This window comes from Parasteatoda tepidariorum, chromosome 12, assembly GCF_982258835.1.
Source record: "Parasteatoda tepidariorum strain Cologne lab strain chromosome 12, Ptep-v5.0, whole genome shotgun sequence".
Classification (NCBI taxonomy): domain Eukaryota; kingdom Metazoa; phylum Arthropoda; class Arachnida; order Araneae; family Theridiidae; genus Parasteatoda; species Parasteatoda tepidariorum.
In genome coordinates this window covers 45,634,466-45,649,635 of record NC_141766.1, presented here as the reverse complement: position 1 = coordinate 45,649,635, position 15,170 = coordinate 45,634,466, and the positions used below count along the sequence as shown (strand labels likewise).

At 30.7% G+C, this 15,170-nt stretch overlaps 2 protein-coding genes across 6 annotated transcripts in view; both read right to left on the bottom strand.

Moving 5' to 3' along the window:
- LOC107450583 (rho family-interacting cell polarization regulator 2) overlaps positions 1 to 12,632 on the bottom strand; it is a 64,427-nt gene extending 51,795 nt beyond the window's left edge. For 3 of the 5 annotated variants that reach the window (XM_043042056.3, XM_043042060.3, XM_043042059.3), the window contains exons 1-2: positions 12,495 to 12,632; positions 5,034 to 5,156 (exon numbers count right to left, since the gene is read on the bottom strand). The gene's annotated coding sequence lies outside the window, so the exon portion shown is untranslated. The remainder of the gene's footprint in view (positions 1 to 5,033; positions 5,157 to 12,494) is intronic. The other 2 variants (XM_043042057.3, XM_043042058.3) reach the window with 2 other exon arrangements.
- LOC110283251 (protein GVQW3-like) lies at positions 6,694 to 7,224 on the bottom strand. The gene has a single exon (XM_021148146.2). The coding sequence runs from the start codon at positions 7,222 to 7,224 to the stop codon at positions 6,694 to 6,696; it is 531 nt and encodes a 176-aa protein (XP_021003805.2).
- Positions 12,633 to 15,170: the final 2,538 nt, after the last annotated feature.

Here is a 15,170-nt window from a genome sequence, read left to right as displayed (position 1 = left end):
AAACAACCCGCAATTTTTTTCCCAGCCCAAATACGAGCACCTTCACTTCGTGTATCTGACAAACCTTCTCCTTTATACATTGGATGTAACATATAGGCCAAAAAATGGAAGGGCTTTAAGTATTTCCTTCATTCCCTTCTGAATTACAGAAATATGTGGTTGCAATGAAACGTCCTTTATTAGAGAAAGCCATATTGAACATGCATCAGCAAGCGAACAAGTATCTTTTTGTGAGGTTTCTAAACCAATAGCAACTGGCTGAAGCATCGAGAACAGATCCTTGCATTGCTTAAACAAATTGTAGTTATTTACCAATCTACAAATGTCAGCATCAACTTTCTCTTCATATTTTTCTGCAATCTGTATGTAAAATGGTCTATTCTTTAAAAAAGTATTAATGCATGTAAGTTGACTGTTCCACCTTGTCTCCATCCAGGTAATTGAGGTTTTAAAGATTCAGGGAATTCTTTAAGCAAACCTGCTGGAAAGTGGCAATTTCTCTGAAGTACTTTTGAATCTTTACAACTTGTTTCATTATTGTTTCTAGAGTAAGAGCTTGTCCAACTAAATTCAACCAGTGAGCTGAACATCCATAAAACAGTAACTTATTTTCATTATCTGCCAAAAGTTCTCTTGTCTTTTCCATAACTTTTGAACATATTTAGAAACACTATCCTTTATAAAAAAATATATAAATTTTATGTATTAATTAAATTTCACATATGAAATATAGGTTTTTAACATTTTTGACAGTGAGGTTTTTGACGTGACGGTCAAAAACTGTCACATGTCAAAAACCTGCCAACCCTGAATCGATTATTTCTAAAATTAGCTAGAAGAGCTGGATCAATAATTATAGAACTACAAATCTCCACCCCCAAGATTTTTAAATAAATTGCAGAAAATTATAAGCCCAGAATTCCTTACCACAACAATTTGACATGGTAAAATTGTTGAAGCCTTTTTCGTTTTTGTTTCATAAAATGAAGAAATTCCTAATAAGTTTGAAATAATGAATGCTGCAGTGGTGCTACAATAAGTGAATGGTCCTATGCTTCAACAATCTAAGTTTGCAATTTTTACTTACGCTATTTTAATTAATAAAAACTAATGTTGAATTAAGAATCAAAAATTTTTATCTTTCAAATAAATTGTTTCAAAATCCATATTTGTGTTCATAGAAAATAGGATTATATTAAAATGTTTTTGATACACATTTTCAAATTATTTTGAAATAATTGTATTACCAATAGTGATATCAAGTCAAGATTTTGAGCTTTCAAGAAAGAAAATTACATATTGCTTATGCATAATCCTATCATACTAAATGAAAATTGCATGAGAATTTTTTAAGAACTTGATTGAACAATTGAAAAAAAAACTATATAATGGTTCAGCAAAAACTTGCATAGATTTGACATAAAATGGTATAGCTTAGAAGTTAGCAAGTATAGAATAAAAGTTTTTGCTAAAATAGAAAAAACTTTTTTTCAGTTAATTAAATAAAATATGGATACAGTCAAACCTTGTTAATGTCAACTAAAAGGGGGACAAAAAAATTTTATCTCATTAAAAGTAGTTCACACTATCTGTTCAGAATTTTTTTTTTGTGAAAATTTTATAATACACAGGCATTTTTTATTATCCATAACTGTTATATAATTGTGCTTTCTGAACTTAAATTTCTACTATGAATATGTAAATTAATATACATATTTCATTTTAATGATTTTATTTACATTATTATTCCTATTACATTAATAACTTTTATACATCTTATAAGAAATACAAACAAGTACTTTAAAAAATAAAATAAAGTTATAAAGGAAGAAAAAAGCTAAGTTCAGACACATTTAAAAAAAAGTACTTTCTTTCAGTGCTCAATTTATTTTTTAATTCAGCAAAAACAAATAAAAATATTACTGAAAAGTAACTAAATAATAGGAGTAAACTGATTAATTGCATAAATTAGAGAAGATTACTAACAAAATGATCAGCAATAGCTTGCCCTTTTAGTATCTTAATCGCACATGCATTTAAAAGTCTTCTAACTAATCAAAATTATTGGAATTTTTATTTTGCTTTACAAAAAAATGAACAGTTTTAATTGTTTCATAAGCATCCATAAGATTAACCAAAGTATCCACTAAGAATTCAGCAATATCACTTTCTTATAACGATCAATGTGTGGGAGAAATAGCTACCCATATTGAACAAAGGATAACTATGGGTGGTTATTCCTCATAAAAACATCTTACTTTTCATTCACACCCCCAAAAAGCAAAAGAAAACTCTTATTCATATTAAAATAGAAAAGGGTTTATTTTGTTCCATTAGGCCAGACTAGGTCATGGCCTGCCCCCCCCCCCCAATGATTAGGGCCCCCTAAAAAAAAAATTTTTGAAAATAAATTTTAAAAAATTAAGAAAAACAATGATTTAAAAAAAATCAATTTTAAATATATATTAATAAAATACAATAATTTTTTTAGTTCTAATTTAACAAAATAAAGTAAAATTTAGTTTATCATTATTTATTTTTATTTTAAATGTGCTTTCTTAAATGAAAAGATATACAAATACTTTTATATTTGAATAAAATGTATTTGAATAAATGTATATTTGAGTAAAATGCATATGTTGGTTTCTTTACGACCAATAAACACCTGTACTCGTATCACCCCCAGGTTTTATTCCAGGACCAGCCTCTTTCCCACATTAAACATCCAAAGTACTTGGGCTTCGTCTTGGATCAGGAGATCACGAGCAAACGGGCACATTCTAAATCTGGTCAACAAGAGCTGCAAGAGACTAAATCTTCTCAAGCACATCTCTGGTAGAGACAGGGGCGCCGATGTTAAAACGCTCAGGACAACATATATTGCACTTATTAGGCCTATCCTAGAGTATGGGTTCCCAGTCTACTTCTGTGTCTCACCATCTAACCTCCATGATTTAGAAAGAGTGCAATTGAGCGTGGCTCGCATTATAAGGGGCCTGAAAAACAGCTGCCCAAACGATATAGTACTGTACGAGGCTAATCTTCCACCTCTTAATCATGTAAGAAACTCAAATTTGATAAAATATTTCAACAAATTAAAAAGTTATGAAAATCAGAGCCGAACCTCTGAATATCTGTCTAACTGGAGCAACAACCAGAGACTAAAAAGGAAAAGCCCATTTGGTCTGGTCGATAAAATGAAGATTATTTCCCAATCGGTGGAGTATTCATCTCTTACACCTTGTGTAAGCCCGATTGAGGGACTATACGGAGTTCACTTCCACCCTGAACTTCTGTTTCAAACAAACAAAAACTCAGATGTCCCTGAATACCTACGACAGCTGGCTCTCAAGGTTATAAATTGTATCCCGAGTGATGCCACTTTAAATATACAGATGGCAGTAAAGACGAGTCAAATCACACTGGAAGCGATATCTATATCGAGAATATTTCTGTTCCACTCTCTAGACGAAACTCAGATAACTGCTCGGTACTTAGGAGTGAATTAGTAGCTATTGAGGAGGGTTTAAAAACCATCTTCCACTCCACTGACTCTAGCGATATTTGGATTCTCACAGATAGCCGCAGCTCGATTCAACATCTACAGGACTGGAGTCGAGTAAAAGACCTCGTAGGCATTCAAATATTCAATATGCTCAAAATTCTAGCAAATCGTAGGGAGGACCACGTTCAGTGGATCCCCTCTCACGTCAATGTCCCTGGAAACAAAGTTGCGGATATCTTGGCTAAAAGAGGCTGCTCTGAGATAGCAACTACCGACTATGACCTCACTTTTCAAGAAATTTTCTCAGTGACGAAAAATAGAGACCAGCAGGTCTGGCTCTCCCCACCTGCCCATCCCTGGTTCTGTAGAAAAAGACCATATCAGTGGGCACCTAAAATGCATGACCATTGAATGTGGCCGCAAAGTCTTCCCAACCTGCACCAAGTGCCATCTGATGCCGGTCTCCCCCGATTGCTTGGGGCTCGCTCTTGCGGACATCCGTGATAGCCCACTTCTGGTGCTTAACTTTGCTGGAGTTCACGGTCTTATGGATTTGATCTAGCTGTCGCTAGATCCTGAAGGATTGGACACAACACATTTGAATAAATAAAAAATATACGAGAAAAAAAATTGAATCTAAGGGCCCCAAAAATTTGAATGGCTAAGGGCTCCGTGTACGCTTAATCCGGCCCTGACTGAAACAGATTCAATTCATACAAATCCTTCATTTGACAGCTGTAATGTTGCAATTATCAACACTTTAACAAAGCATTAAAAAAATCTACTCTCATAGCTATAGCACTGTTAATGATCAGTTTTTTTACCAGTCAGAAAGGAACTAAATTTTATGTTCACAAGTAAAAAATCTTTTTAAGGGTAATGAAATTCAAGTTCACATTAAAAGATATTTCATGTTTAAAGTAATGTGTATACAATTTGACAGGGAATCAAAAATTAGTTTCATTAACATTAGCCTGTATTTTTAAAAAAAATATTTTTTCTTAACTTGAAGCAATGTTTCAGCTGTAAGAATAATAACTATTAATAAATTTTTAATTTTCAAATTAACTATGATTCAAAAATTATAAATGTGCTTGTTTTTCTGAGTAAACAATATAAACCCATGTCTTATTTTCTAATAGCATATTTATATTTAGTTAAGTAAAGAAGTCTTTGCAATAATAAGGATTACCTATTAGTTAAAATTTTAATATTATAAAATTTGGAATTTGACTACAAGTCTATCTAAAAAATTTTACTATTTTTAAAAATAACTTCTTGATTTATAAAATACAATTAATAAAAAAAATATCTGCCAGATCACATACTTCTTTCGATATTTCATAATATGTTGCAAGAATGTAACAGTTGTAAAAATGACATTTTAATCTTTAACAGTTGTTATTTTATAACAATAAGGCAATGTATAATAAAGTGTTAAAATTGCTGTCCCTCCTATACCACCACCTGCTTAATACAGTCAAATAAGACAGTCATTATTAGAAGACATATTAAACTTCATAATTACTTGCTTTCTGGTAATTTTAAAAAAGAACTTTGACACAGAAATTTTTTAATTAAAAACACATATTTTCTATTATCACATAAAATTTCTTCATTCAGAGACGGGAATCAGGACAGGAAGTAATGTCTGTAAATAGAAAATAATGTTTTTAAAATCATATAACAGCAAAATTCTCTCATATTGGCTATTTACAGAAAAATTAATTGTTGCATACATGTGATTTTTCTAACAATCAATTGGAGGAAAATTTTTAAAAAGTTGAGAAATGAATGCTTTTCACATGCTTATGAGCAGACATTTTCAGAGCAGAGTGACTTTGAATTAAAAGCTAGAATGATAATAAAAATATTTAATAATTTTAATATATTTAGTTTTTTAAACCTACTTTTAGATTTTTACATTTAATCTTTCTCATAATTTATGAAAATTTCAATGGTAATTTTTAAAAAGGCCAACATCAACATTAAAAAATTAAGGAATTTTAACTTAATAATATATATTTATTTACTACATATTTACAAAATTTGAAAATATTTTACCTTCTATTAGCTTGCTTTTTTTTTCAAGCATTATAAAATTGTTACCACTAGAAATTTGTCCATTCTCTAAACAAATTTCAAAATGTGCAAATATGCCAAATTTTTGGAAAAAAATTTTCGAATCCCACCATTTTTAATTTCCTTCAACCTTTATTTCTCTTATTTTGTTTCCCTTATTGGCCTATTGTTCAGAACCAGACTGAACAGTACATCTCCCACCCCCCTCAAAACCATGAACAGTACATCTCCCACCCCCCTCAAAACCATAGAATCTCCCTCAGAGCATGGGATCAAGATCCCAACACGTTTAAGTTCATTATTTTATAAATGAATATACATTGGAGAAACACTTCAGAAAAGATCTTCCATTTTAAAATGGACAAATAAAAATTAAATGCTTATGGAGACGGATGTAACGAAACAAATACAGACGAAATATATATTGCACTGAATTATTCGAAAAGAATTCCATTTTTTCTCACCTCCCCTTCATTATTCACACTACAGCAATTTGATAAGAAATTTTTTTCTATTTTAGCTGAAATGTTTCGAACTATGCTTCTTTTTCTTTGTACTTCTGCCTTTTGGATCATTTCTCCTTTTAACTGAACTATTAGTTTAGAACTGTTTCGTTTATTATTATTATTTTTTTTTTTTTTCATATTTCGTGATTTGGATGCATTTTGCATTTTAACTGAACTACTATATTAGAAATGGGTTTTTTTGTCCCTCCACTCTCGTAATTCAGCAATTTGAATCACTTTTCTTTTTAACTGAACTATTAGTTTAGAACTGTTTCGTTTATTTTTTTTTTCCTTCATATTTCGTGATTTGGATGCATTTTAACTGAACTACTATATTAGAAATGCTTTTTTTGTCCCTCCACTCTCGTACTTCTGCCATTTGGAATACAAGGCCTGTCTAAAAAGTATCCGCCCTTTGGCCGGAAAAAATATTTCGAATACCTGACGGAGTTGGGACCCTAATCCCCTTCAAAGTAGGCCCCTTGTGCTTGCACACACTTAGCCCACCGATCCTTCCACTGCTGGAAACACCTCTGGAAGTCTTCTTTTGGAATGGTGTTCAGCTCCGTCGTCGCGTTCAGCATTATCTCTTCTCTACTCTCAAAACTGGATGCTTTCAGTGACGTCTTCAATTTTGGATACAACCAGAAGTCGCAAGGAGACAGGTCTAGAGAGTAGAGAGGTTGGCGAATGGTTGTAATTCCATGTTTGGCTAAGAAAGTGTGGATCAATTGGGATGAATGTGCAGAGGCGTGTTTTTTGTTCCGGCGACAACAACTTGGGTACGAATTTTGCAGCCACTCGGTTCATGTTCAAATCTTCACGCAAAATTGCATGTGCAGAATCTTTACTCACTCCAACCTCTTCTGCAATCTCCCGCACTGCCATCACCAAATTTCGCAACCTCTCAACATTAACTGCACTCTGAGCAATTTGAGGCCTGCCACAACGTTGCTCACTCTCCGCTGATGTGCGGCCATATTTGAATCGGTTGAACCACTCCTTAATTTGTGTCACACCCATCGCTTCTTCTCCAAACACCTGCAGAATCTTATGAATTGTTTGGCTTTGAGAATCACCAAGCTTTTGACAGAATTTCATGCAGTATCTTTGCTCAATTCGTTCAGTCATCTTGCGAGAAAACTAAATCCGACGAACACTACGAACAGCACCTTACTTGGCGACCAACAGCCAGCGAGTTGCACAAGTGAACATGGTGAAAAAATTCAGTCATGTGCATTAAGGTTCCACCTTCCACTGTGCACTAAGGCGCCGCCTTTAAGTCACTACTTTGCGCAGGAAAAATTAAGGTCGGATACTTTTTAGACAGGCCTCGTATTTTTCCTTTTAACTTAACAATTAGTTTAGAACTGTTTCTTTTTTTTTTTTTTCTTCATATTTCGTGAATTGGATTTTATTTTGCATTTTAACTGAACAAACTGTATTAGAAATGCTGTTTTTGTCCCTCTACTCTCGTAATTCAGCAATTCGAATTATTTTTTTCTTTTAACTGAACTATTAGTTTAGAACTGTTTCATTTATTTTTTTTTAAATGAACTACTATATTAGAAATGATTTTTTTGTCCCTCCACTCTTGTACTTCGGCCATTTGGATTATTTTTCCTTTTAACTGAACAATTAGTTTAGAACTGTTTTGTCTGTTTATTTATTGTTTTCATATTCCGTGAATTGGATGCATTTTGCATTTTAACTGAACTACAATATTAGAAATACTGTTTTTGTCCCTCCACTCTCGTAATTCAGCAATTCGGATTATTTTTCCTTTTAACTGAATTATATTAGTTTAGAACTGTTTCGTTTATTTATTTATTTTTTCATATTTCGTTATTTGGATGCATGTTAACTGAACTACTTTATTAGAAATGCTTTTTTTGTCCCTCCACTCTCGTACTTCTGCCATTTGGATTATTTTTCCTTTTAACTGAACTATTAGTTTAGAACTGTCTCGTTTATTTATTTATTTTTTTTCATATTTCGTGATTTGGATGCATGTTAACTGAACTACTACATAATAAATGCTTTTTTTTGTCCCTCCACTCTCGTACTTCAGCAATTTGGAGATATTTTCAATCTTAACTGAATTTTTTATTTATAAATACCTTTTTTTTTATTTTCCTGTTTTAAGTAATGTGGATGTATTTTGCATTTTATCTAAATTATCAGATTAAAATTAGTTTTTTTCCCCTTTTACTTCTGTGATTTGATTACATTTAGCACTTTTAATCTTTAATTATATGAATTGATAGTTTAGAGCTGCATTATTTTCCTATAATTTGAATGTATTTTGCATTGTTATTAGTTCTGAGTGTACCTGAATAATTATTACCTTAAATTAGATAGATAAAATAGGTAAAAATAACCTGATGAAAAAGTAAGACAGAATATTTCAATGTGATGATGCAAAAATATTTAATGTATTAAAAATATTTTCAATTGTATAATAATTAAGGAAATAAATTTCTTTAAAGCCTATTTGTGTTCTCTTATAATGTTGAGAAATCTCACTTAGCTGTTGTAATTTTTTTAAAACTCATGATAGCAACCCAAAGGTTGTTTCTGGTACGGATGATCACAACAATATAACTCATTTCTCACAAATCTGTTAATTGATGATAAACAGAATGAACTTTTTTTAAGTGGATCAAACTTAACTGTTCCACAAACTTCAGATGAACCACCATAGCTCTTCAGAAAATAATCCATGCATTTAGTAAATGCTTACATAAAACTTCAAATTCATTCTAAGACAGCGGTTCAGTTTGATGTTTTAAATGAAAATGGATATAACAATATCTACTTGATATCATTAAATAGATTATTTTCTAATTGCAAAAACTTTCTGATTTAAAAAGAAATGTAAGCCATGTTTGAAATACAAACATTTCTTTTGTACTAAAAGATTCTAATTTCATCTATAGTATAAATCTGGTTCTTTAAAAATCCTTAGTATCTTTCAGGGACACATAACTTTGCTAGTCTCACCTTGCACTTTTAATTTCAAGTTATACAAAAGTGCAGATAAACTCTTCTAGTAGCCCTCGTATTATCCCTAACTATGGTGCTCGAAGAGGTCAGAAAATGCAGTTAAGAAAATGAGTTGGAGAATAAAATTATTTCACACTTGTTACCTAGCTTGTTTTTGCGGTCAGTAGTTCCCTCCTTCAGTCATAGAAAGAGCTCCCCGCAGCCCATATACTTTCTTATCGAGCTCACCGAAAAGGTAAGTAAACCAGACAATATTAAACCATAACTTAGGGGTGCACAACCTTTTTGAGTGAAGGGCCACTTGCACAGCAGGTTGGCTAACGAAGGGCCGCACATGTATTTGGAGATGTTAATGACAAATGTAGTAATGTTTATTTAAACATTAGCGTTCCATTTTTTTTATCAATAAACTTAGTCATATCAATAACTTAGTAGTGCTCCATTATTAGAATTCATTCAAAAATAAAAAAACTTATACTTTTTTTTTTACAAAAAAAAAAACTTGCTATTTTTATCATATGAACAATAGATTTATCAAAATAAATAAACATTGAAGAAAAGAAATGTTTTTTTTCTATCATATGCAACACGAAAATTTATTTTAGAATTAAATTCTAATAAATAAAAAAAAAACTGCAATCCCCACAGAATGAAAGTAGGAAAAAGTTTAGTCATAATTAAGTAATATAAATTTAAATTAAATATTTTAATGGAAGAAAATTTATAGGTTTTAAACAAAAGCCTAAAATAGAAACAAAACTCTGATAGTTCAAAATAAAATTAAATGCTTATTTTGTAATGTACTTTATTATTTTATTTTATTAATTATTAGATTTTTTTATATCGTAAACATTTTCCTTTTTTTTATCGAAAAAGATCACTTAAGCAACAAAAAATTGAAATCTAAACTACAAACAGTGAGCAGTTTAAAAATTCACGTTTTCCGCCATCTTATGAATTTCTCAAGTTGCAATAACATTGCATTTAAATTAGGGAGGGATGTAACGAGTACTTGGCCCTTCTGTGAAAAATTCAGTTGGTTGAATGATCAGTCAAATATTCGGAATTGTAAGTTTTTTTTCATTTCTGTATTTTTATAGATATTATTATTATTATTTTTTTTAAATTATAATCGGACAAGTCAATTTTGTCATTTTTTCAATACTTTGAGAATTGAGAAGGATTTTTTTCCATTTCTTGCTGTTTTTATTATAACCCAGCATTTTAACAGAATGTTTCATACTATTAATTTATTATCACTCTTTCCTTGTACTGTAATATAAATAACCAGTAACATAGAAAAGTGTGATTTTCAGTATTAAAGTTTTGTTTCAGGAACTAAGAAATATTTGTTTTTTCTGTTTTTCTTTTAGGCATTTTTATTAAGACTCAGCATTTTTTTTTAAAATAAAGTTACTAATAAAATTTATTTTAGAGCAATTTTTTTTTTTCTAAAATTATGGCAATGAGAAAAATTTAAATTGAGATTTTCGGCATAAGATTTTCATTTAAAAAGTTAAGAACCTCTTTTTCTATCTTTTTATTTTCTTTAAATGAAAAAAAACTTTTTTTAGGCGTTTTCATTATAACGTAGGAATTTTTAATAGCATTTCTGTTGACTTAATTCTTTTTTCTTGGCTTTTTCTGGTAATTGAAAAACTGAGATGTTCAGCTTTAAAAATTTTTTTCAAAAATTAAGATTGATTTTTATGTTCTCTGTTTCGCTTTTCGACATTTTAAAAAACGTTCTTGATTGGCCTTATTTGTTAGAGTTAATTTATGAATACGTTTTTCCAGGAAATATTATTCTGAGTATTGAAATTTTGTTTCAGTGTTGCTATACTGCTAAACGATTTTGCTATTTGGCCCCAAGTGTACGGCGTTCAGTCGATTTTTTCTTCTTCTTTTTTTTGCCGAATACTTGGTTTTTGATCAAATCACAATTCATTACCACATTCGACCAAATCATATTCGTTGTGGAAATAAAAGTGAAGAAAAAATAACTAGGATTTATGATAAAACTGTACCGAAATACCGTATCAAAAAGTGATTATTCAATTGCGCGATTAACAATCACGTGTCGTAATAACATCATAGTTAAATAACGGGATCGTCCAAATCATTGGGAAAGTATAGAAATAATTGGGAAAAAATATATTTATGCTGAATTCAGCACGAATAAAGCGTGTTAAATGCATGATTTAAAATTTGCATGTCGTAATAGAATAATTGGAATTTTTATAATACGTGGGAATGCATAGCAATAACTGCCGAAAAAAATGTTGAAAAAAAGAGAAAGAATTGCAAAAAAAAGATAAAAAATCACTTAGATTTAAGATGAAATCGTCATAAATAAAGTGCACAAAAAGCGATTATGCGATCTGAAACTCGCGTCGTAATAAAAATTCGGGATTTTCGAAATCACGCAGAAAAGCGGAAATAACTGTTTAAAAAAAATCATTTATATTTACGATAAAATCGACTTAAAGAAAGCGCATTAAACGTACATTTACTAAAGAATCTGTTAAAATTGATTGGATCAAAACGTGATGATTTAAAAGTGTGATTAAAAATTGCCATTTTTAAATTTTTTTTTATTGTGTTTAGAAGCTCTCGCGGGCCGCACTTCATTAGTCGAAGGGCCGCATTTGGCCCGCGGGCCGCAGGTTGTGCACCCCTACCATAACTGCAACTAATAGATAAATAGCGATCTTTACAGTTCACGTATCATCAATTAACAACTCACTGAATTTATAAAACAGAACAACTAAAAAGATCCAGAGAAAATTTTTTATAGTGAATCAGAATTGGAATAAAAATCAAAGAGAACAGAAATACATACCATATATACGAATGATAAGTAATGATTTTAAATCTCAGAATTTTAAATGTCTTTTATTACATTTACAATTTCATCCAGAATTCAATTTCGTCTTAACAACTACAAAATTATTGAGAGAACAATTATTATAGTGAATTAGAATGAAACCGCTTTCAGATCAAGGAGAACAGATATATATTCCATATATACAAATGATAATTAATGATTGTAAATCTCAGAATTTTAAACTTCTTTTATTACATTCATAATTTCATCCAGAATTCAAATTCGTCTTAAGTCAACTTGTTATTAAAATGTAATAAAAATCTTTCATCAAATATAAACTAATTACATAAAATATAATTCGGGTTTTTTTTCTAAAATACTTACAGGTACTCACTTTAGATTAATCACAAAATGAGACACATGGTGTAGTTAAAAACGAAAACAAATTACATAATTTCTTTAGATGCAGCACTGTACTAAATTACAAAAATTATAATGGAAAAAAGTAATATTTTTATTGCGTATGTATATATATTTACTGGAAATATTTCGAATTAGTCATACTTACTTTAGAGTTTACATCGGTTGCTACATTCATTTCAGATTCACTGCAATGTTCAAAACAAAACAAGCACTCTCTGAGTCAAACACCCATCAATATAATCAATCCCATAGGTAACAAGTGCGAAGCGCTACGAAGTTTGCTAGAAATCAATTGGGTGGGTTGCTAGGGAATTTGGAAAGTTTTCGGAAATTTTGAAATGTTCTCTTAATTTTGATACTTAAACAGTAGTTTTCGAATAGAAATCTAATAATCTATAAATTGAGATGTAGATTTTTTGTTAGGTAATGCAAAATCGTCAATGCGTCAAAACTTACGTGTTTGCGAGTGAGAGTAAAATAAAAGAGTTATTCTCACTAAATTGAGATCACGCCTGAAAAAGGAGAAATCAGATTGGAGAGCACTATTATCCCGCGAAAAATTCGCCAATCAAGTTTTATATTTTTCTCCTTACTGGATGGATGCCCGTGAACCGCATTCAGTAAGATTGGCCCTTAGGATAAAGTGATTTGCTTCGTGGTTACAGGGCACATTCACACCGAATGCGATTTTTTTTTCGCATAATAATGCGAGCCTGATTGGTCAGTTTTTCGCTGGTAAATATTTTCTCCTAATCAGGTTCTCATTCAGATGCGAAAAGATTTACTGTTGCTAATTTACGTCGCACTAGAGCAGCACAATGGGCTATTGGCGACGGTCTGGGAAGCATCCCGGAGGATGATCCGAAGACATGCCAACACAATTTTGATCCTCTGCGGAGGGGAACGAAAAGATTTGCATTCGGCGTGAATTCCCCTTAATCTAGCAAGTTGTACTAGTATTTTATTTTTGTATAACTAGAGCTGCACAAAGGGTTATTGGTGACCGTCTGAAAAGCATTTCGAAGAATGATCCGAAGCTATGCCATCAAAATTTTGATTTTCTGCTGAAAGGATGGCTCGATCCCCCGCATTTGTAGCTCGACGACCTGAAAGCGAAATCAAGCAAACCGTTTCACGCTGATGCCTTCAAATTAAAGAGCTCGTATAAACAGGTCATCGCAAGGATGCCGGCAACATACGGCACAAGCAACGAAGGTCTTAATTAATGCGTTAGTGTCTTAGAGTTCAAAATGGCTGCAAGTCAAAAATTTATAATTTATTACTGCTTTGCCATTCCAGAAAAATTCCCTTTTAAAACTTTTAAAACCGTCGCCAATAGCCCATTGTTCAGCTCTAGTGCGACGTAAATGAACAACAACAACAATAAAAGTGGAGAAAATGACGTACATTTATGTATTTTAGGATGTCAACTTATTTTGCTTTATATGCAATATTTTTCTGGTAGTAACAAAATTTATACTTTATTGTGTGATACTTGATTTATTAAATTTAATTTGAAATTATTCTGCCCACTACTACGTAAAAATAACTGAAAAATTTATATAAAATGCTTCTTTTTGAAAGTTTTTCCGTGATGAGCTATTCCAGATATTTATTAATTTTCTACGAATTTCAATTTTTAAGTATCTACCTCTTATAGAAACTTTTGAAAATGTCGGAACAGTTATCACCTCAGTGTATTAACAGGTTTTAATATTAATTGAAATAAATATTGATAAGATTATTCTTAAATCACCTTCTTTTTTTAGAATGACAAAGGGCTAACCTGGTCTGTTTGTGGTAAACCCATTTCATTTCTAGCTTGTTTGTAGCATGATTAAAGTATTTTTTGATTACCATTTCTTATTATTATGTATTAAATATATATCCTCACGTGTTTCATTTAAAATCATAGATAAAAACAAGGATACCAACTGTGTTTGTAGTATAACTATTTCTAGCTCGGTTTCAGGTGGATAGAAGTATCATTGATTGTCAATCAGTGCTTGTTATTAGTTATTTAATATATATCTTGGCTTAGAATTTGTGATCAATGATCGCATTGGTGAACTTGCTACCTGTATGAAACTTTAAATAAAAAATTTTCTTAATCAATAATCATACATTATAACATAAATTCTGCTACCACTGCAAAAAAAGTTTCCTTTTGGAGCAAGTCGGCATTCCTTTAAATTGAGGCACTCAATCGTTTAAGATGTATAATACAATATTTATATAATAACTAGCAATCATAAAATTATATATAGTTACTAAATTTTAAGAAATGAAGATTTTAAATTATGGAACTGTAACTTTTTATGTCCAGTCAGAAGGAACATCGAACTGTAAAGAGTTATCAATAATTTTAGGACATACAAATACGTTGAAGCATGCTCCAAACCTTGCCAAAACCTTAAAAATTTTTCTCGGTCGTACTATTTTTAAGTAAACTAGGCCTGAAAAGATTAACAAGCATTCAAAATTAAGCACGTAATATATAATTAAAATTTTTCAAAGGAAGTTACCCAAAATCTGCATATTTAATGTCTTGTATGCATTTTTCAGTATAATATTTAAAATTGCTTTTATGAATTAAACATTCATTGTATAAAAAGTAATCCATAAAATCTGATATGCTTCAATATATTCTCAAATATATGTATGTAGTTCTAGATGTTCTATCTTTGTAAATACGCATTAAAAATAAAATAACTTTTTGAGGCTAAATAAATATATTTAGTTAATAACAATCAATCATTTTGAGCCGTAAGAGATATATTTATTTAACAACAATCAATATATTCTAAAATATATGTATGTA

Bases quoted from the DNA above. Each gene is read 5' to 3' on its own strand.
- LOC110283251 (XM_021148146.2), bottom strand. From the start codon at position 7,224: ATGACTGAACGAATTGAGCAAAGATACTGCATGAAATTCTGTCAAAAG.